Source organism: Trachurus japonicus, chromosome 19 (genome assembly GCF_045865225.1).
Source record: "Trachurus japonicus isolate A0001 chromosome 19, Traja_1.0".
Classification (NCBI taxonomy): Eukaryota; Metazoa; Chordata; class Actinopteri; order Carangiformes; family Carangidae; genus Trachurus; species Trachurus japonicus.
The window spans coordinates 11,277,200-11,295,997 of NC_140925.1; the positions used below are offsets into that span (position 1 = coordinate 11,277,200).

General features: G+C 44.2%; 1 protein-coding gene across 10 annotated transcripts in view; it reads left to right on the top strand.

Annotated features, from left to right (window-relative positions):
* sdk2b (sidekick cell adhesion molecule 2b) overlaps positions 1-18,798 on the top strand; it is a 286,226-nt gene that overhangs the window by 234,401 nt on the left and 33,027 nt on the right. For all 10 annotated transcript variants that reach the window (XM_085762334.1, XM_085762331.1, XM_085762338.1 and 7 more), the window contains exons 8-21: positions 664-747; positions 906-1,100; positions 3,281-3,397; positions 3,763-3,930; positions 4,361-4,463; positions 7,325-7,501; positions 8,550-8,686; positions 9,323-9,470; positions 11,378-11,518; positions 12,870-13,051; positions 14,228-14,343; positions 15,545-15,740; positions 16,203-16,301; positions 17,497-17,688. In XM_085762334.1, coding sequence (XP_085618460.1) covers positions 664-747; positions 906-1,100; positions 3,281-3,397; positions 3,763-3,930; positions 4,361-4,463; positions 7,325-7,501; positions 8,550-8,686; positions 9,323-9,470; positions 11,378-11,518; positions 12,870-13,051; positions 14,228-14,343; positions 15,545-15,740; positions 16,203-16,301; positions 17,497-17,688 — 2,055 coding nt within the window. The remainder of the gene's footprint in view (positions 1-663; positions 748-905; positions 1,101-3,280; positions 3,398-3,762; positions 3,931-4,360; positions 4,464-7,324; positions 7,502-8,549; positions 8,687-9,322; positions 9,471-11,377; positions 11,519-12,869; positions 13,052-14,227; positions 14,344-15,544; positions 15,741-16,202; positions 16,302-17,496; positions 17,689-18,798) is intronic.

Consider the following 18,798-nt stretch of genomic DNA (forward strand, 5'->3'; position numbering starts at 1 on the left):
TCAAGTGTGTGGGAGTAAACTTAGCATTTAGGCTCACAGGTTCAAACAAAAGAGCCGGTATGAAATTACTATAAATATTATTAGTCTCCCCCCATATGAATCTGGCAGAGGTATACAGTGGCTGTGGAGTCGCACGGCACTGAGGAGAAAGTATAATTGATTTAAAAGGGAGAAAGCTAATGGTTGGCCTGAAGAAACGGTTTAATAGCATTGCTTGAGTCACTTTCATTCCATCCCACCGAAACACTTTGATGTTTTCAAGGTTGTGATGTGATTGAACGCACAAGGTGTGGTGAACTTTTCGCTTGAAATAGCTGAGGCTTTTCCCCCCTCACCAAGAACACATCTAAACCACTGCAGAACACCAATTACTGATTTCCCTAATCAAACTACTGTATAATATCTTTAATTTTTTTTTTTCAGCTGCCGTTGTGACTCAGCATCACTGCATTTCAAAGCAAAAAAAAATATTTAAAGTTCAATAGCATTTTAATTCAGCGTGATTTCTTACAGGCACTGTCAGTTATTGTTTTAATATCACACATTATCACCTTTTAACTTTGTGTGCCATGTGATTTATTCACTGTAATGTTTGCAATGTTGCTTCCTTTTTGATCAATTCATCCTCTCGTCTTTCCCTTTCTTTCTCTCTCTGTCCCTCAGAGCCACCGCAGTTTATAAAAGAACCAGAGAAACACATCACAGCTGAGATGGAGAAGGTGGTAGACATTCCCTGTCAGGCACGGGGTGAGCGCTGTGTGAATGTGTGCGCATTTTAGTACTCAAGGGTGTCAGAGCACATTAGATAATCCCTGTTGGAATACTTGGAATATTCAACAAACACTGAAGCAATTTTTTTGAATTTAAGTGATTTTATTTTACTCACCCTCCGTCACTCTCTGCAGGAGTTCCTCAACCAGACATCGTGTGGTACAAGGACGCTTTGCCCATCGACCCGGTGAAGATGCCCAGATATCGGGTTCTGGTCGGGGGCAGCCTGCAGGTCAACGGCCTCCTGCCTGACGACACGGGGATGTTCCAGTGCTTCGCCAGAAATATGGCAGGAGAAGTTCAGACCAACACATACCTGGCTGTAACCAGTGAGTGCTCCAGTAGCTCATTTCCGCGGATAATTACTACTCTTCTTGAAATACGTGTTTTAGCATTAACATTTTTTTTTTTTTTTTCCAAAGAAAGATGTTGAATCTGTACACGGCTCACCCAAGTGCCTTGTCAGAGTAATTACTTTACAAAAATGAAAAAATCAAAAATAAATAATTAAACCTAGGAGAAGAAAGAAAAGGCAGTTTAATGATTTAAATTGGTTTCTACTGTTTAATTCATGGAGGCTAACATTTATATTTTACCAGTTTTCATAAAAATCTGAAATATTTCTTTTTCCAAGGAGATTAAGGACGTTTTCAGCCATGTTGTGCATGGTTGTGTTGTTGGGTCAGTTGGTTCAGCCCATTAGCAGTTATTATGATGAACTATAATACTGTTTCATGTACTGTAACACCATCAAGAGTTTAATTTATCCAGAAGTTCGCCTGATCATTAACACCAACAAAACTCAGGTACACACTCAGCTGCTCTGCTGCTCAGCGCACTACTTAGCAACAGTCAGCTTGCTAACTGGAAAAGGAAAAAGTAGTAACACGGCATAAGAAAGGAAGGAAGGAAACCAAACTGTTCATACATGGCGGCACAAGAATTCCTGAATGTTGCACAAGGGTCTGGTTTAATGTTACAGCAGAGATCACAACAACAACAACAAAACACACTCAAATAGCAGAAACACCAATGCCTCCACAAACAACAAGCTAATTAAAACCATGAATTAGCAGAAAACAAAGGGAGCAGGAAGTCAATGCTCAGCGCACCAGCTGGTACCATCACTTTGCAGTTTAACATCAGCCAAACACCTCCATGAGATACAGTAGGAGAAAACTGGACCCATTGAACCTTCTTTTCATGCTACAAGGTCCAGATCTAAGACTTTGCGTGCCCATTGTGGGTGATTTCAATAGCGGACAGGTCTTTTTAACTCCCATTCCTCCCATATCCAACACTTATAAATACCAGACCTTGACATACAAGATAACCACCATTACTGCCGTCGTCTGTGAATAGACATTAATGTTTTGCCTGATCCAGAACCTTTTAATGACATGACTGGAAGGTGTGTGGGAGTGGGGCTCAGAGTTCACCAGTAAAGATGTCAATCAGGACTAATATACTGAACATAGCTGTGTGTAGTTGTTTCCATATAATACTAATACTGTCAATTATGATGGAATAAATGTCTTTTATTGAGTTTCTCAGGAACACATTAAATGTGTTTTTCATTATGTCAGTACTAAAGAAGTGTGTTTTAAAGCAAACAACTGGAGTAGGCCTATACATCACCAGATGAAAAGACTCAATATTAATGCAGCTATTAGCACCTAAACTCTTACCACCTAAATGACTGAATCTGTTCATGTTATTTTTTACTGAGTGGATCTGCAGGGATGTGAAAAATCACTGGTAATTTTCCTCATCTGCTTGACATGTTTCTGACATCTAATTTTCTTCATTTTGTCTCAGTTCCTGCTGCCTTCACTCCACGCTGCACCACATTATCAGAATTCATGATATTCTCCCTCTCTAACTCACCCCTTCCTTTTCGACTCTCCCTCTTTCTCCCCCTGACACTGTCTCATCTTCTCTCCTCTCCTTCAAGATCTCATCTTAACATCTACCTTCTTTTTTTTATCCCTGAGCACATTAATGCCCCTACTTCTCCTTCTGTCCCACTCTCTTCTGTCCTGAGATCAACACTGCTTCCATGACAAACTCTCTCCTTCCTCCGTTTCTCTAGGGACTGATACAGTTTCCTGTCATCCTATAAAAGCTTTGATTTATGGCATATCACAGATAGGGATTTTAGTTATCTACATAGCGCCTTCTCTTTCTCTCCGTGCTTCTCCCTCAGTCATTTTCCCTTCTCCTTCTCTTCCTACTTCCACTATCTCTGTGGGTGCGAAAAAATAGACCAGCCACAGACAGTCATGGCACCGAGGTGAAGGCTATGTCGATCCCTGAAGAATTAGTGGGACAAAGCATCGACTAAACACTGAGATGCAGCAGCCTGCCGCTTCCAGGAAATGCGTTTGAAGTGGGGTTTTGCCACAGACAGTTATTCTCTCATCTCTAAAACCCTCTTACCATCTCACATTACTGTACTCGGCTCACTCTTTATTCCACGTGTGCGTGTGATTGTCTCCCCCCCCTCCAGGCATCGCCCCGAACATAACAGCCGGACCCTCCGACAGCACAGTGATTGACGGCATGTCAGTCATCCTGCACTGCGAGACCTCTGGCGCTCCAAGACCGGCTATCACCTGGCAGAAAGGTGTCTGTTACACATATGCACACGCACACACACACACACACACACACACATCTAGGGATTATGATGTCTGTTATCTATACACATGGGACAATAGTTTGCTGTGGCTTTACAAATAAAGCCTGATTGGATTCCTTTGCCAGGATTTAGTCTGCACTGGGTTTTCCATGTTTGCATCCCAATAGGAGATCAAGGAAACACCGTCCTTGTTTTTCCTCAAGATCTTCTTCCCTCTCTTCTTTTTTTTTTATCCCTGAATACCTCTTTATTTTGTTCTTTCCCTCCTCCCACCATTCTGTCATCTTCTCTATTCATCTGCCTCTTCTCTCATCCGTTTCTTTTTCTTCTTGCCTATTCACACACTCCAGGCGAGCGCGTGTTGGCCAGTGGTTCGGTTCAGCTGCCCAGGTTCACCCTGCTCGAGTCGGGCAGCCTGCTGATCTCCCCCTCCCACATCTCAGACGCCGGGACCTACACTTGCATGGCGAGCAACTCCCGGGGCATCGACGAGGCATCCGCCGACCTCATGGTTTGGGGTGAGTGTGCGGGGATTTAGACGTACAAGGCCTTTAAATATCCTTTGAAACACGCGCGTAACCTGATGTGACATGTTGCAAACACACGAGCGACCTCACATTCGTCCAAAAACAGACAGTGTTTTAACAAAGAGTTTCACTGAGGCATTTCTGTTCAGCAGAGGTTAGGGAAACAAGGTTGTGCAGTGTAGTATTAAAGCAACTCTCAATTCCTTCACATACAAAAGCACTCCTCTGTGCAACTTGAAGCCATCAAGGAACCAAATACAAAACAGCAGCATGTCATTTACACTGAAATGAGTTTCCTCAAATTTTTCTCCTGTGTTTTCTTTCCGTTTATCGTTTCTCTCAAGAAGAACGTTTTGCGGGCTGTTTTCTCTTCCCCTCGATTTCCCTCATCACTTTCTCTCTCTTCCTTTTGCCTCTACAGCTCGCACCCGGATCACTACGCCCCCACAGGACCAGAGCGTCATCAAAGGAACTAAAGCCATAATGACCTGTGGGGTCACACACGACCCCAGCGTAAATGTCAGGTAAGGGTACGACCATAAACATAGAATTATGAGGTAGAATCACTTGATTTATATTATTTACACTGAAAAGCATTTCAGGAATAAAGACAATGGCTGTAGAATTGAAGTCTAGACATGATAAAAAAAAGTGAGAAAAAGAAATAAAGGGAAGTCTAAGGGAGGATAAAGATGGTGTTATTCTCTGTTTTTCTTGATGTCATCAGATGAAAAGATAAAACAAACAGTGTGCCAGTCTGTCTCTCAATAGTTATTTCATCATCGTCATTTTTAACAAAGTAATTCCACCAAAACAGCTGGGCGCTGTATTTTCTTTTTTAGCAAATGTTAGTCAATCAAGTGTAAATAGTGCATTTGTTGGGGACTATTGACTAGTTAGTGCAGCAGGACGGTGGATATGAGACTGATTCGCCACCCGCCGCGTCTACATGATGTGTTTTTAATCATCTTTGGATAACAATGATGCTCGATGGCGCACACAGACAAAAGGTGTTACTAGGATACATTCATTGTTTGCTAGAGTATGCTTTTTCCATGGGTTTCTTTTTTTCATTATATGAAAATATGTCCGGCCTTATCATGGGAGAGTATCTCCAATGTCTGCACAACAAAAGTCCAAAAAAAAAAAAAAAAAAAGACAGTATGCTTTGGTTCAAAGCCAACAAACAAGCTCTGAACAGAACACCTGAGGTCTCATTTACTAATACATGTGAATGCCTGACCGCCATTGGGTGAATTTGGTTGGGAGTGATTGTGAAGATGCAAATGAGTGAGCCAAGCTAACAAAAGGAGGGTGACTGGATGCAGAATTCTTGTTTGCACACATTTCGCCCCCGACATATCTTTATGTATTTATCATCTTGTATGTGAAAGTGAATACCTAACAACGCGCGGTAGTCGAGCAGGCATGCATTAATGAAGAGGCTGCAACATCAGCTAATTCTCGCTGTATTGTTTTCTCCACCTTTGATTGCTAATTAGTCATTTGCTGGCCCACGCACACGGTATTTATTATTTACCTGTTTGTATCTTATTATTCCACCATGCTGCTGCTGCCGGGCTCTGGTTCCCCCACAGGCACGTTAATGGCTCCATGGAATGCACGTAAACACATAAAGAAAACACTGCTCAGCTCCAGAAACCTTGTGTCTGCTGCTTGTGACCAAGACATTCCATTTGTACAAAAGCAAACACCTACACATGCTACACATTTGTTGTGCGCGTGTGTCAGCACAAAAGTGTTTCTCTCACGCACCTCCGTCTTACGAAACGGCAGTCCGCACCATAGCTACGCACAAACCATCACAACAGAGGTTTTTTTTGTTTTGTATTTTTTTTTAACTGAATTCCAAGCTTGTAGCCGACATCAGTAGCGATCAATAGACCATTCTGTCCCTTTCTGCTCAAAAGAGAAGGCGACATCTGAAGCTACGTTTGAGCTGTGCAGTTTTGATGAGTGTGAATCCAGCGTTTGATATGCAGCCGTCATCCGCTATGATATGCATGCAGGGCAGCTCTGATGGCGAGTCTGAAGAGATGGAGGGGAGAAAGATGAAATGTCTCACTAATAACATATTCCTCTCAGACTGTGGTGGAACAGACGACAATGCAAACTTCAGTTTATGTATGGCTTTATTGTCAGAAAGAGTTAAACCTCCATCTGAAGCCGACGTGGGGGTTCACTGCATAGTTCACATCCCAGCAGGTGGTAACTAAGCGATGTAAGCAGGCTTTTGCAATGAATGAATGTGTGTTTTATATTACATAAAGCAGGGTTGACATTTCCACTGCATTGATTAACAGTGGTTCAGGGTTTAAATGCAGAGAATCTCACTTTTTGGTTGACATAGAATATATATAAATAAATAAAAAATTTGTTGCCCATTAAAATACCTTTCGGCACAAAAGAAAATGGTAACAACAAATTATCTGGCTTGACTGAACAGAAGTGAACTGAAAATGTATGTAACCCTAACCTCTTACAGTACAATGAAGGTGATTACAGGTCCCATATGTTTCACCTTTCCTGTGTTTTATTGACCTCTCCCTCTCTCCTGATTGGCTGACTTGTTTTTTGAGCCATAGAATAAAAATAAGGCTAAAAAAAGAAGTAGAAATAAATTATTTTCTTTCATATAATGTGGGACCTTTAGAAACTCAGCAGCAACCTGGTTTATGACTATGAGCCATGGCTTTATTATCAGTTACTTGTAACATTTGTATTCACTGACCCAAAATGGGATTGGGGGATTTATCCTATCTGTATTGAAAGGGTTAAAGGTACATTTGAGGCGAATTCCACCTTGCAGCATTTGTAGAAATCCTAATTTCATGCTACATAGAGTAGATGTGTGTTTGCTCATATTGCTTTGTATTTTTCAATTGGCTTTGTATGTGGTCAGAGCATTTCTCATGGTGTGTTTATTCTGGGAAAATAAAAAGTCATCTTAAGTCTTATTCTCATTTCGGTTCACCATTGCAGCTGATCATGATTACATATTTGTCATCAAATCTATAGCAGTAATTTCAAAAAAATAAAAAAGGCTCCAAAAAGAGTGATGTTGATGAGGTTTTGCAGGAAATTGGTTTTCTGTGTTTCCCCCCTGGGTCAGACTCAAATATGAGTGTTTGAGATTATTTCTTTTAAATTGAAGTTGTTTTTTTTTTTGGGAAGACTGTGTGAGGCTCCTCTCCTTGTCTGACAGTTCTTTTGCCTGAGTGCCCATTTTCTAAATCTCTACAGTACAGCAGCGGTGGTGGTGGTGGTGAGAAGAATTAGTGAAACGTGTGAAGGATAGCAGGTTATAAAAGCAGTTATTCTGCTGTCTTTGACTGCTGCTGACGATGAGCTCTCTGTGTTCCAGGCATGTCTGGGAGAAAGAGGGCGTCCTCATCAACGTCCAGTCCACCCCTCGCATCCGCCTGGACGCAGACGGCACCCTCCACATCTCCCAAACCTGGTCGGGCGACATCGGCACCTACACGTGCAGAGTCACCTCGGTCGGCGGCAACGACTCCCGCAGCGCTCACCTCCGTGTCAGGTGAACCTCCCTCTGGCCTTCTTCGCTTGCCTGACTTTCCATCTTCTCCTTTTCCTTCTTTTTCATTTCTCACATCCTCCAATATACTCCTGTGCAAAGACACAGGTAGGAACATGTTCACATTGGTGTGCGCTCTCACTCACACACGCACACGTACGCACGTGCGCGAGAGCGAGTCGCGCGCTTATCACCGCCAACCCTTTCCCTGCCATCCTGCCTCTTCTTATTGACACCTCTGACTCATTTCCACTTAAATGACGCCTGTTCTTCCTCACCTTCCCTGTCCTCATTCTCACCCGACACACTCCCGGCCCCGGGGGATCTCCACCTCCATTCCCAACGTGTGATACTACACACTCCCAGACACACACGCATGCACACTTCACTACTACACACACTCGTCTGTATTGTTTTTGTCGCCTCAAATCCTCTCTTCTTCCGAAACTTTTCCTGTTTCTGTTGCACACGCTGAGCCGCTGCGGAATACGAATGAGACATCTACGTTTCTGTTTACCTCACTGACTGACTGACTGATTGTTTTTGTCTTTCCTTCGCCCCCCTCCCCAATCGGCCCTTCTTATTGGCTGCCTGCCTTTTGACTGAGTTGCAGTCTGTGTTCGTCCTCTGCTATGAGGTTTATCTATCAATCTGCCTGTGCTTATCTGAATTTATGGCCAAATGAATTAATGATCCCCGGCTTTGGCCTCATTTATTCATGTCTTTGTCTGTGCGTTTTCTCCCTATCTGTCTTCCCAGCGTCTTTCAATCCATTTCTTCCCTCCGATGATATCCATCTCGTTTTATTTGCTCGTGTGTCCATCTTGACAAGGAGCCATCTTTGCTGTCTTGTCTCACCACATTTCATCACCTGTCCGACTGATCTCTCTGTTATAAAACATTCAGCTCCGCTTGAGATTCGCACAAGCGACGCTTTCAAGAGAGGAGCAAAACGGCTCCTGGTAACTCTCCGGCGCCGCGGAGGATTTGTTTGCTTGTGATGGGAGAGATCCTTTTTTATTTATCCAAGTTGTCCCGCTGTTCCCTGCAGGCAGCTGCCCCATGCCCCGGAGAACCCCACGGCCGAGCTGAGCACATCTGAAAAGAGAGCCATCGACCTGGCCTGGGCCAAGCCTTTTGATGGCAACAGTCCTCTCATACGCTACATCCTGGAGGTCTCTGAGAACAGTAAGTCCAGGAACATCCTAACCTCCTCCATCTTTCCTCCCCTCACTCACTCTTTTTGTCTACACAGTTTATTTGGAATGAGCTCGTGGGACCGATGTTGCAACAATGACTGAAAAAGACATTAAACATTGCTTGTTGAGATTTTTTCTTGCAGCAAATGCGCCAAAGCACCTAAAAGAGAATTTTTCAAGCACGATCAATAAAACTAATTAAGAGTGCCAATCATTCCTTTTAATCTTAACTTGGAAGTGGAAGCTGTGCTAGAGTAAATCCCTTTACAGCTCCGCATGTAACTAGTATGTTGAACTTAAGTAGATGTTGTGTAAGAGCTATGTGGGGCTTGTAATCTCCTCTCTCTTTCCGTTCATTTTCTCCTCGCTTTTTTTTTTCCCTCAGCACGACTTAGTGGTTTTTAATGAATTCACGTTTTTTTTTTTTAAATGTGACCCGCCGTGACAAAATGATTGCAGGCATGAAATAGAGGATGCCTCCTGAATATTAGCGGCATTACTAGAAATGTAACACTCCTTCTTTGGTTTAAAATACAAACAAAAATGTTATATTTTATGGTATGTTAGCATGGCAGGAAACAATATTGGAACAAGTGTGTAACATGTTACTTTTCCTTGGCTACAGATGCTCCCTGGGCCATCCTGCTGGCCAATATTGAGCCGGAGTCCATGGCGGTGACGGTCAATGGTTTGATCCCGGCGCGCTCCTATCAGTTCCGCCTCTGTGCCGTTAATGACGTGGGGAAGGGGCAGTTCAGCAAGGAGACGGACCGGTGAGCTAAAGACAGACACCGCACAGTGAGGTCGTACACATTCATTCATGTGTTACAGCCTCACATCAACGACGCTGCGTAGACTATATAAAAACATACAGCAGCCTTTTGTTCGGGGGTCTTCAAGCTTCTCTTTGCCTGCTGCAAACCAACTGAATGGAGAAAAGGTTGTTTTTTTTTCTATCCGTTCTGTCGGCTTCAGATTCGCCAAAATGTTCAGTGTGGCAGAGAGATTGTGTAGTGCATTGTTTAACTGGCAAAAGCGCCGGCGAGTAAAAAAAAAAAAATCATGTGTTAGTGTTACAGAAACTTGCACTTGTTAGTAAATTGTACATTGTGCTCCTGAAATCTGTTTCCTAGACAACCAGTTTGATCCCTTCATTCAAGATTGAGTGAAGAGGGATGTATGTGTAAGCCGACCAAAGCAGAGACAAGCACCGACATGCACGGTCACATTTAAAGGGATAGTTCAACATTTTGGCAAATTGGCCCATTGCCATAATCCCTATAGTCATATATTGTCGGTGGAAGCTGTTTTTAGAACGGCAGAGCAGAGCCGTGAGCTGCTCAGAGCCACGCTACGGAGGCTAATGGGATTTCTTGGTTTCCATCATAAAACGCATCAAATACACAATCCAACAACTCCAAAACGCTCTTGTGGACAAGTTGTGGCCTGCACATTCACCACGCTATGAGATAATACCGGAACGTTACGAGACAGAGTTGTTTTTGAGGTAAATTCATGCAAAACAGCTGATGCGTGTTCCCATCGGGCGCATTTTTTCGGCAAGCAGTCTCTGTATTTGTCTTGAAAACAACTAAACTCTGTCTCGTAACGTTCCGTTATTATCCATAGCGTGGTGAATGTGCAGGTCACAACTTGTCCACGAGAGCGTTTTGGAGTTGTTGGATTGTGTATTTGATGAGTTTGATGAGGGAAACCAAGAAATCCCATTAGCCTCTGTAGGGTAGCTCTGAGCAGCTCGCGGCTCTGCTCCGCCGTTCTAAAAAGAGCTTGCACCGGCAAATAAAGGTAACAAACCTCTCTAACCTAAACTATAGGGATTATGGCAATGGGCCAATTTGCCAAAATGTTGAACTATCCCTTTAAACACACGTACACACACAAACACATATAAATATCGGCTCGCTCTCACACTCCCCGATCGCCTGCAGGAGGGATTTGGTTCTGATGTGAGATCAGGTTCTGGCCTTTCTACGCTCTCATACAACTTCAAGCGCTCGCCCCCCTCCCATTCCTCACGCTCACCCTCCCTCCTTTCCTCCCTCCCTGCCTCCCTCAACCACTCCAACCTCTCCACCAGTCTGTTAGCGCTACCTCATGCTGCCAGCTAGCCAGAGGAGAGCCACGGGGGGGCCTCTGCTAGTGGGTCGCAGGGGGGCCCGGCACAGAACACTCTGTGATGCCATTTGGTAACGCCACTGATCTCGCTCCCATCTCTCTCGTACACATCCTCTCCCCAGGGACTCGGGGGTGTTTTGTCAGTTTAGATACAGTATAGAGAGTTAGGTGGTTGAACAACCTCACAATCTTCTCTACACTTTCTTCTCAGATGTGGTACTGAGGGCGAGCATTATTCATATTTAGGGGAGCATGAGCGAACACGGAGCGGTGAGGGTTTTTATCAAAGGAGAGGAAATGGTTAGAAACATTAGAGAGATAGAAAAAGAGGGTTTGGAGAAAAGTGCTTCAACTGAAATTACACAGGAATTCAGCTTTAAATTGATACGCTTCATTTGAGCTGCTGTATTACTAAGCTTTATGTTTCGTTTAAACCTAAAGCACTGTGTTTGTGATGATTTTCACAGAGAAAATGTCCTTTGATCCTACTTCGCGCTGCCCTTCTCCATTCATATCTGGGCTGTGTGTGTGTGTGTTTTTGCAGTGTGTCTCTCCCAGAGGAGTCTCCCAGCGCTTCTCCTCAGAACGTCATCGCAAGCGGTCGCACCAACCAGTCCATCATGATCCAGTGGCAGCCTCCGCCAGAGAGCCACCAGAACGGCATCCTCAGAGGATACATCGTCCGGTAAGATCCCTTTACTTTACTGCACTGCATTGCCATATGACAGTAGCGAACGGGGCTCACTTTTCTTAGTCCAAAAAGACACACCAAAAAACATCCAAATACCTCCTAAGCCCCAACATGAGAAATTGTTCCGAAAAAAATTAAATAAGTCTATATTTTAAGCTTGTTTGTAGCAGAAGCTCCCAGTGTCTCAGTTCACGGCTCTGACAATTTTAATTTTGGGTGAACTATCCCTTTAATAGACAAAAACATGTAAATGTGCCGGATTATAGCAAGATGCTAATTTCCGTTTGGAGTCCCATAAACATAAAAACAGTTCAATAACAGTAATGTATAATAATAATATAATGTAAAAAAAGACAAAAAGGCAACTATGACAATGAAGAACATATTGACAAACACATTCCACAGGTAGGGAGACCATAAGAGTTTTGTTCTCGGAGATAAAGTGCATAAGTGCTGTGACAAATGCTAAAGTGCAAGAGTGCATAGGTACCAGGTTGTATTGCACAATGCCCATTAATCCCATTGATCCCTGATATCTATTTCTTAGTTTTTATGTTAATAAAATGTTCAATATTCAGCATGAAGTCTGAAGTGAGATCTCTTACAGCCAGAAATGAAGCTGTGTTCATCTGTTGATCATATTTTTTCCTGTTTGTTTATTATCTTTATTGATTTTTTTTTAATTCATGACCGTGGTGATTTCCCATTGGAAATATGAGAAAGTGTAAAATAACATCCTAACCTTATTATGTGGCGCATAAACACATCACATATGATCAAACCCTTCCACCCACGCATATCCAAGTCCATTATCTTACACTGGTAAACAACTGGAATTAAATCACACCTTATGCCACTCACAATTTTCCTAGAGCATCTTTTAATAGCGCTGCTTTTAAAAATGATTTGGTTTCAGAGGAAACTAAAATTTAATGACTGGTTTGACTTCAAAAACTTTGGCAACTTCAATAGACAGAGTCAGCATTATGCCAAACTGACTGTAAGTCTTGTAAACATGTAATTAGTTTGGTTTTCTGTTCAGGCTTTTTATTCATTACATCCAAATGAAACAGCAGGTGTTTTCCAGACAAGAGTCGGTGCCGTCAGTGGTTTTTAATTGCCTGTTTGCTGGTGCTTTGTCTCCCCCTATCAGGAGGTGTGGGGTACTGCAGCTGTTGGCTCAAGCAAAAAAAAAAAAAAAATAGAAAGAAAAAACAGAGTACTACACTGTCCTCTCTCTGGCAGTGGAACATTTAAACTGTCACTTTCAGGGTACAAACACATCAGCCATTATCCACAGCAGGTTCCTCACCGCTTGAATTTCCTACTGCTGTGTGTTTCTCAGGTACCGTCTCACCGGGCTGCCTGTGGACTATCAGATCAAGAACATTTCAAGCCCAGATGTGACCAACCTGCTGCTGGAGGACCTCATCATCTGGACCAACTACGAGATTGAGGTTGCTGCCTACAATGGGGCGGGTCTGGGCGTGTTCAGCCATAAGGTCACAGAGTGGACCCTGCAGGGAGGTGAGGCACCTATCATCATCTGATGTGCAGATTTCTTTCGGTCTTTATTATTGAATATGAGCTTTTCTGATGAATGTGCACATCGAATACGGCTAGTTTAACAGAGTTTTGCTGTTGATTCCACTTACACAGTGACAGCCAATCACATATAACTTTATTCATGTATCACGGATGCTCACTGGTTAGCAGGGCTCTCCTCAGCACATAAACATGGGCTGTGACGTAAACACAGTGCCAGGGGGTCATCCCTATGTTCCCTCAGCCCTATGTTCCCTCATTTCTAACTTTTGTTGTCACTGAAAATTAGGCCCTATTCCCACAGCCCTTTGGTCCCACCATTGGTTGGGTTTAGGCAATGAAGAAAGGAGTTGGTTAAGTTTAGTAAAAAGACCAGGTAGAGGCTAGACAGGCCAGATAGACAGAGTCCAGATAGGTAGAGAGAGTCCAGAGGGAACATAGGGCTGAGGGAACATAGGCACGTGCCAGTATGCGAGGATTGAGCCCATGGTAGGTTTGTTACACGAAGCACAGCGTCTTAGCCTACTGAAACTGTGTAAACAATGTAATGTAATAATGTAGTAGGGTAGGGTTTATTTTGTTTAATGTTTATAACTAGCGACCTTAGCTCGAAGGCTAAGCTAACTTGCTAATTTTCCTCCATGAAGCTGTGCCGAACGAGTGCTGTGCTTGACCGTGAGCTGACCAGTCATTTTTCGTATCATTGTCCAGGCAATAAAAGTCCGGTCCTGAAGCTAAGAGAGTGTCGGTCCTTCTTGCAAATAAACAACACAAACGCAGACAACTGTTACACTAGGACGCAGCATCCTGCACCAGCAACAGTCTTGTCTCAGTGTGACTTAGCCTGCGTGTCACTGTGGTCCAGCTGCGTCCAGCTTTAAGTCTTCTTTGCAAAGACCACACAAAGGTGTGGCATCCAACTAAAATCTATAGACACAAACAAACCCACAGAGAGCCCTGGTGTTAGATGTCATTGTCACCAGGAGGAGAGTGATGGCAACATCCGCCCTGACCTGTGCAGGCAGCGATCAATATTGACATCAAAATTGATGCAGGCAGACTTAACCACCAGTCAACTGAAAGGCGCTCTCACAATTCGTATCCCTCTCTCCCCCCTTTCTTCCGTCCTTTATCCCCCCCCCTCCTTGTCCATCCCAGTGCCCACCATCGCCCCTGGCAACGTGCAGGCCGAGGCGGTCAACTCGACAACGATCCGTTTCACGTGGACAGCCCCTAACCCCCAGTTCATCAACGGCATCAACCAGGGCTACAAGGTCAGTAGCGGCGGTGGCGGTAGCGGCGGTGGCGGTGGCGCCATCACCGGCAGCCATCGCTTCCAACTGTCAGAGCTGAACTTGTAGAACCACACATCCTGTTTAACAAGAGAGGGAGACGAGCCAAGGGGCAAAAGATATTTGGTGCCATTGTGAACGATGGACTGAGTCCTCCCATTTGTCAGTCGGAGGTCATTCTCTTTATCTTTGCAACCATTTTTCATATGTTTTATTGTGAAGCTGTGTGCGCGTAATGATGAATGTCTTCATTATTTTGTCATGGGCACTTGAATGCAGTCCATCTCTCTGTCTCTTGTGTATACTCCACTGAAATGAATGTAGCCCACAGGTAATCATAAAGCCATATCCATAGGGGCGGCTGTATTTTTCCATTGACTCTATTGAGGCTTAATTATGTCATTGAGGTTTTTTTTTTTTTTTTTTTCTTCCTCCCCTTCTCTTTTTGTCTGTCTGTTTTCAATGGCGCTCCACAGGCCTCACTCAGCGGGGTGGAAGGGGCCACTGTACAAACCCAATCTGAATTTTAAACACCACCTTTTTCCTCCAGGGAGAGACTGGAGCAGCAAGTGAGATAAAAAAAAGAGAAATGGAGGGAGTGAAAGGTGTTAGAGACTGAGGCAAAGGAAGAATTTCAGGGGGGGAAGAGGAGATAGAGAGAAAGAAGCGACAGCGTGGCAGACAGTCAAACATTCATTTGTTTGACATACTCCTGCCAACTCTATACTTCCCTGGAAGCCATGCGCACCACAAACTGGAAACAAACCTAAGAGACCACGCAACTGGTGGCTCATTACCTAAGCGTCTAATTGGTCAATACGGGTCCCCGTTGTGTATGCTATATGGTTTGCAATCAACATGCATAATAAGATCCGATCATGCCTCTCTTTTGGCTCAATTCTCTTCCGCTCCCAGCCTGTCTCAGTGAAGCCATTCAGCCACCCCCCCCCCCCTGTCAAAACCTCTTCAGGGCATCTTTCTAAATATATCTTAGGGAGCTGTGATGCCAAATAACTTCACTGAGTGGCTCACAACTACCACAGAGACACACCACTGTTAGTTTTGTGAGAATAAATGTGTGAAAATCATTACAGGGAAAAAAAAAAATGATTAGCTGCTTTGTTTCCAACTGTCTGGGTAATTTTCTTCACACTTATTTTTTTTTCTTGTTTGTCTCGTGTAGCTGCTGGCCTGGGAACCTGGCAAGGACGATCAAGTTTCTATGGTAACGGCGCGACCGAACTTCCAGGACAGCGTCCACGTGGGACACGTGATGGGTCTGAAGAAGTTCACCGAGTATTACACCTCTGTGCTGTGTTTCACCACGCCGGGAGACGGCCCCCGCAGCCCGCCCAGAGCACTAAGGACACAAGAGGACAGTGAGTGGCTTCTCCTACCTCGGTTTTCTCTCTCCTGAGGTGGCGAGGGGGAGGGAGGGAGGGCAGGAGGGGGGATGGCGGGGCACAGGCATCTCCCAGTGACACATCCTTTGGGCAAGATCCATTATTCATGCAGAACAAAACTGTAGAGAGGTGCTAATGAATGAGTACACTCTGCATCCAGCACGGATCATCATAATTGGAGATTATTGGTTGAGCTTTTAAGACTTAATTTTTCTCAACTTGTCCTCAGACACTTTTCAGCATTTCCCTTGTTTTCTTTCTCTTTTTTTATTCTAATTTAAAATGGAAATGCTGTTATATTATACTATGTAACTCCTCTATATCCGCTGATCGGTAATGAGACCTAACTCCACGTGAAACGGATCATTTGTGCTCCGTCGGCCCCGTTGCTCATTATTCTTTTTCGCCCCCCCCACCCCCCCCACCTCCTCCATCCAGCCCCCGGTGCTGTGGGTCACCTGAGTTTCACCGAGATCTTGGACACCTCGCTCAAAGTCAGCTGGAGCGAGCCCGGCGAGAAGAACGGCGTTCTCACAGGTACGTTCGCTTCTCTCCCAAAAATAGAGCAGTAATGAGGCAGGAAAGGCAAGAAATACCAATCACACGAGGCAGCGGCGCCGAGGTGGAAGGAATTGTTGCACTTAGCTCGGTAACAGCTGCTTGACCTCATTTAGCGATCTCAGCGTAGCTCTAATGTTGCATACTCAGAGGATGTCTACTTTATTATTTGTTGTTCATTTTATTTGGGTCATGTAGATACTAATACCAAGGCCACACGAGCTTATAAGACACCCATTATACCCCAGCAGAGGTGGGGCAATAGTGTCTCTTTTCCTGAGCTGTGCATAATAAGTCCGCAATAAAAAAAGCCTTTAGCCCTAAATCATCATACTGTATATTGTCTCATCCAAATCACATAACAAACAAAGCTCCTGAGGGAGACCATTAAACCTGTTTCTGCTGGTAATAGTCGTGTAGCTGAAGGTATTTGGCTTTTGGACAGATTTTCTTCCCGGGTTCATATCGTACATCATGTCTTTTTCAGCACAGAGGGAACAATCGGTGCCGAGCAACGCAAATAAAGTAAAGGAAAGTAAATTAGTAAAATGAAGTCTCGCTAACCCTGGGATGTAAAAATGCAGAATGTTAATGATCTACCTAGTGAGCCAGTGCTCCTTCTATTCCAGTTTGCATAATGCTCTTACATCAGTCTGTGCAAACTTGGAGGAGAGAAAGAAATGCCAAGCAGCGACATTAAAATTCAAGTGTTTACCGAGGTTGAGACTTAGCAGCGTATTGTAAAGTGTTCCTCCGAAAACATTTGATGTGCTGCACATTCCCAGGAGACAAACACTGACATGTCATCTGAAATTATTGATTTGGCAAGAAATGCTTCCTAATGCCTTACGCAATCACATGAAAAGAGCTGCTGGCCAAGGAGCAAATTGCATTAACTTTGAGAGGATGTGTGTGTATGTGTGTGTGTGTGGATACGAGTGGGCGGAGGATGTGTGTGCAAGGAGGTATAATCACAGGCTGATTTAATTTGCTATATTCAATTTTTGATGGAGTTTATTTAAATTTTTTGTTAGCTTGCCCCGTAGCGAGTGAGCCGAGAGTTTGCTATTGTAGTAAAAGCCGCTGTCGGATTCCGCCCCCCCCCTCCCCTCTCCTCCTCCTCGAGAGGATCCTCTTGTCTGTCGCTGTGAAACCAACTCTGCCGTTTTTCCAGGTTATCGCATTTCATGGGAGGAGTTTAACCGAACCAACACCAGAGTCACCCACTACCTGCCGAGCGTCACCCTGGAGCACAGGGTCACCGGCCTCACCGCCCTCACCACCTACACCATTGAAGTGGCCGCCATGACCTCCAAGGGCCAGGGCCAGCAGTCCTCCTCCACCATCTCCTCAGGAGTGCCGCCAGGTCAGTTAACCAAAGAGTCAGTGATCCCGACCCTCAACTCCTGGAGAGATATCCGCCTTTCTCCACCTCAGGAATGAAATCTTATTTTTTGCGGTTGCTCGCGGATCTGAAACTTTACGAAAGGAAAACAAGAATTTTCACAGTTATTTCCAGACACAGCGTCTCTCGGTTGCTCCGCAGACTTCACAGTCGGAGTGTCTCATTATTTTCCGCTGCTTAAAGAGAATTGGTATTGCGCTTCCATGAAGTCATAGGACTAGTAAAGGTTGATTTGAAAGAGAATGATCTAAACTGAAGCAAAAGAGACACAGATACTCCGTGTTTCTGTTCCCAGAATGGGTCAAGTTTTTAAAAAAAAAAGGATTCTACTGTATGTTTCCCAAAATGCAATTCAGTGGCATCTTTATAACCGCATTTGCTTTACAAATGCGCTCTTTAAAACTCCACATCAGTATTTGTAATGCAAGCCTTCAGTTAAAATTGTTAAGCCTCAAGCCCGAGCCAACATAACCCCAATTACATCATCGGGGTCACTCCTTTAATATAACAGCAGGGAACCTTTATTAAACTTCTCCTTCCTGATATTTACTGTTTCACGCTGAACTTGGTGAACACACTCGGTGCTGTCTGGCGCCAGGCACAATGAAATCAGACCCCGGTCACCTCAGCTGGGACCGAACCTTTACCAGCGCACATATCCATACGCCCCACATCCCCACAACATTACAGCTCCCGGGAGAGCACGAGGGACAATTTACTGCGTTTAATGATTTCATATCTGCAAAATTGTATAACAGAAACAGCGGCGCTTATGTCGTCAGAGAGCGCGGACGTGTGGGACACGGGTGAAGTGACGGGCCTGATTGCTGGAGAGCTGTTAGTTACAGTGCTCAGAATAGTGATTATTAATCACTTTGCTTATGTGTAAAGAAAACACCCCCTCGTGCCTGAGACTGTACCGGAACCATCCAGCTGAAAGCCACCTCGGTAATCAGTCATGCAAATACTTTAAAGGTGGTAATTTCACCAAAGTGCGTGTAATCTGCATTTCATTAGGGCCGAACACACCCGCATTTAAGCAATCTTGGAAAAATTGCTGACTGTGCCCCA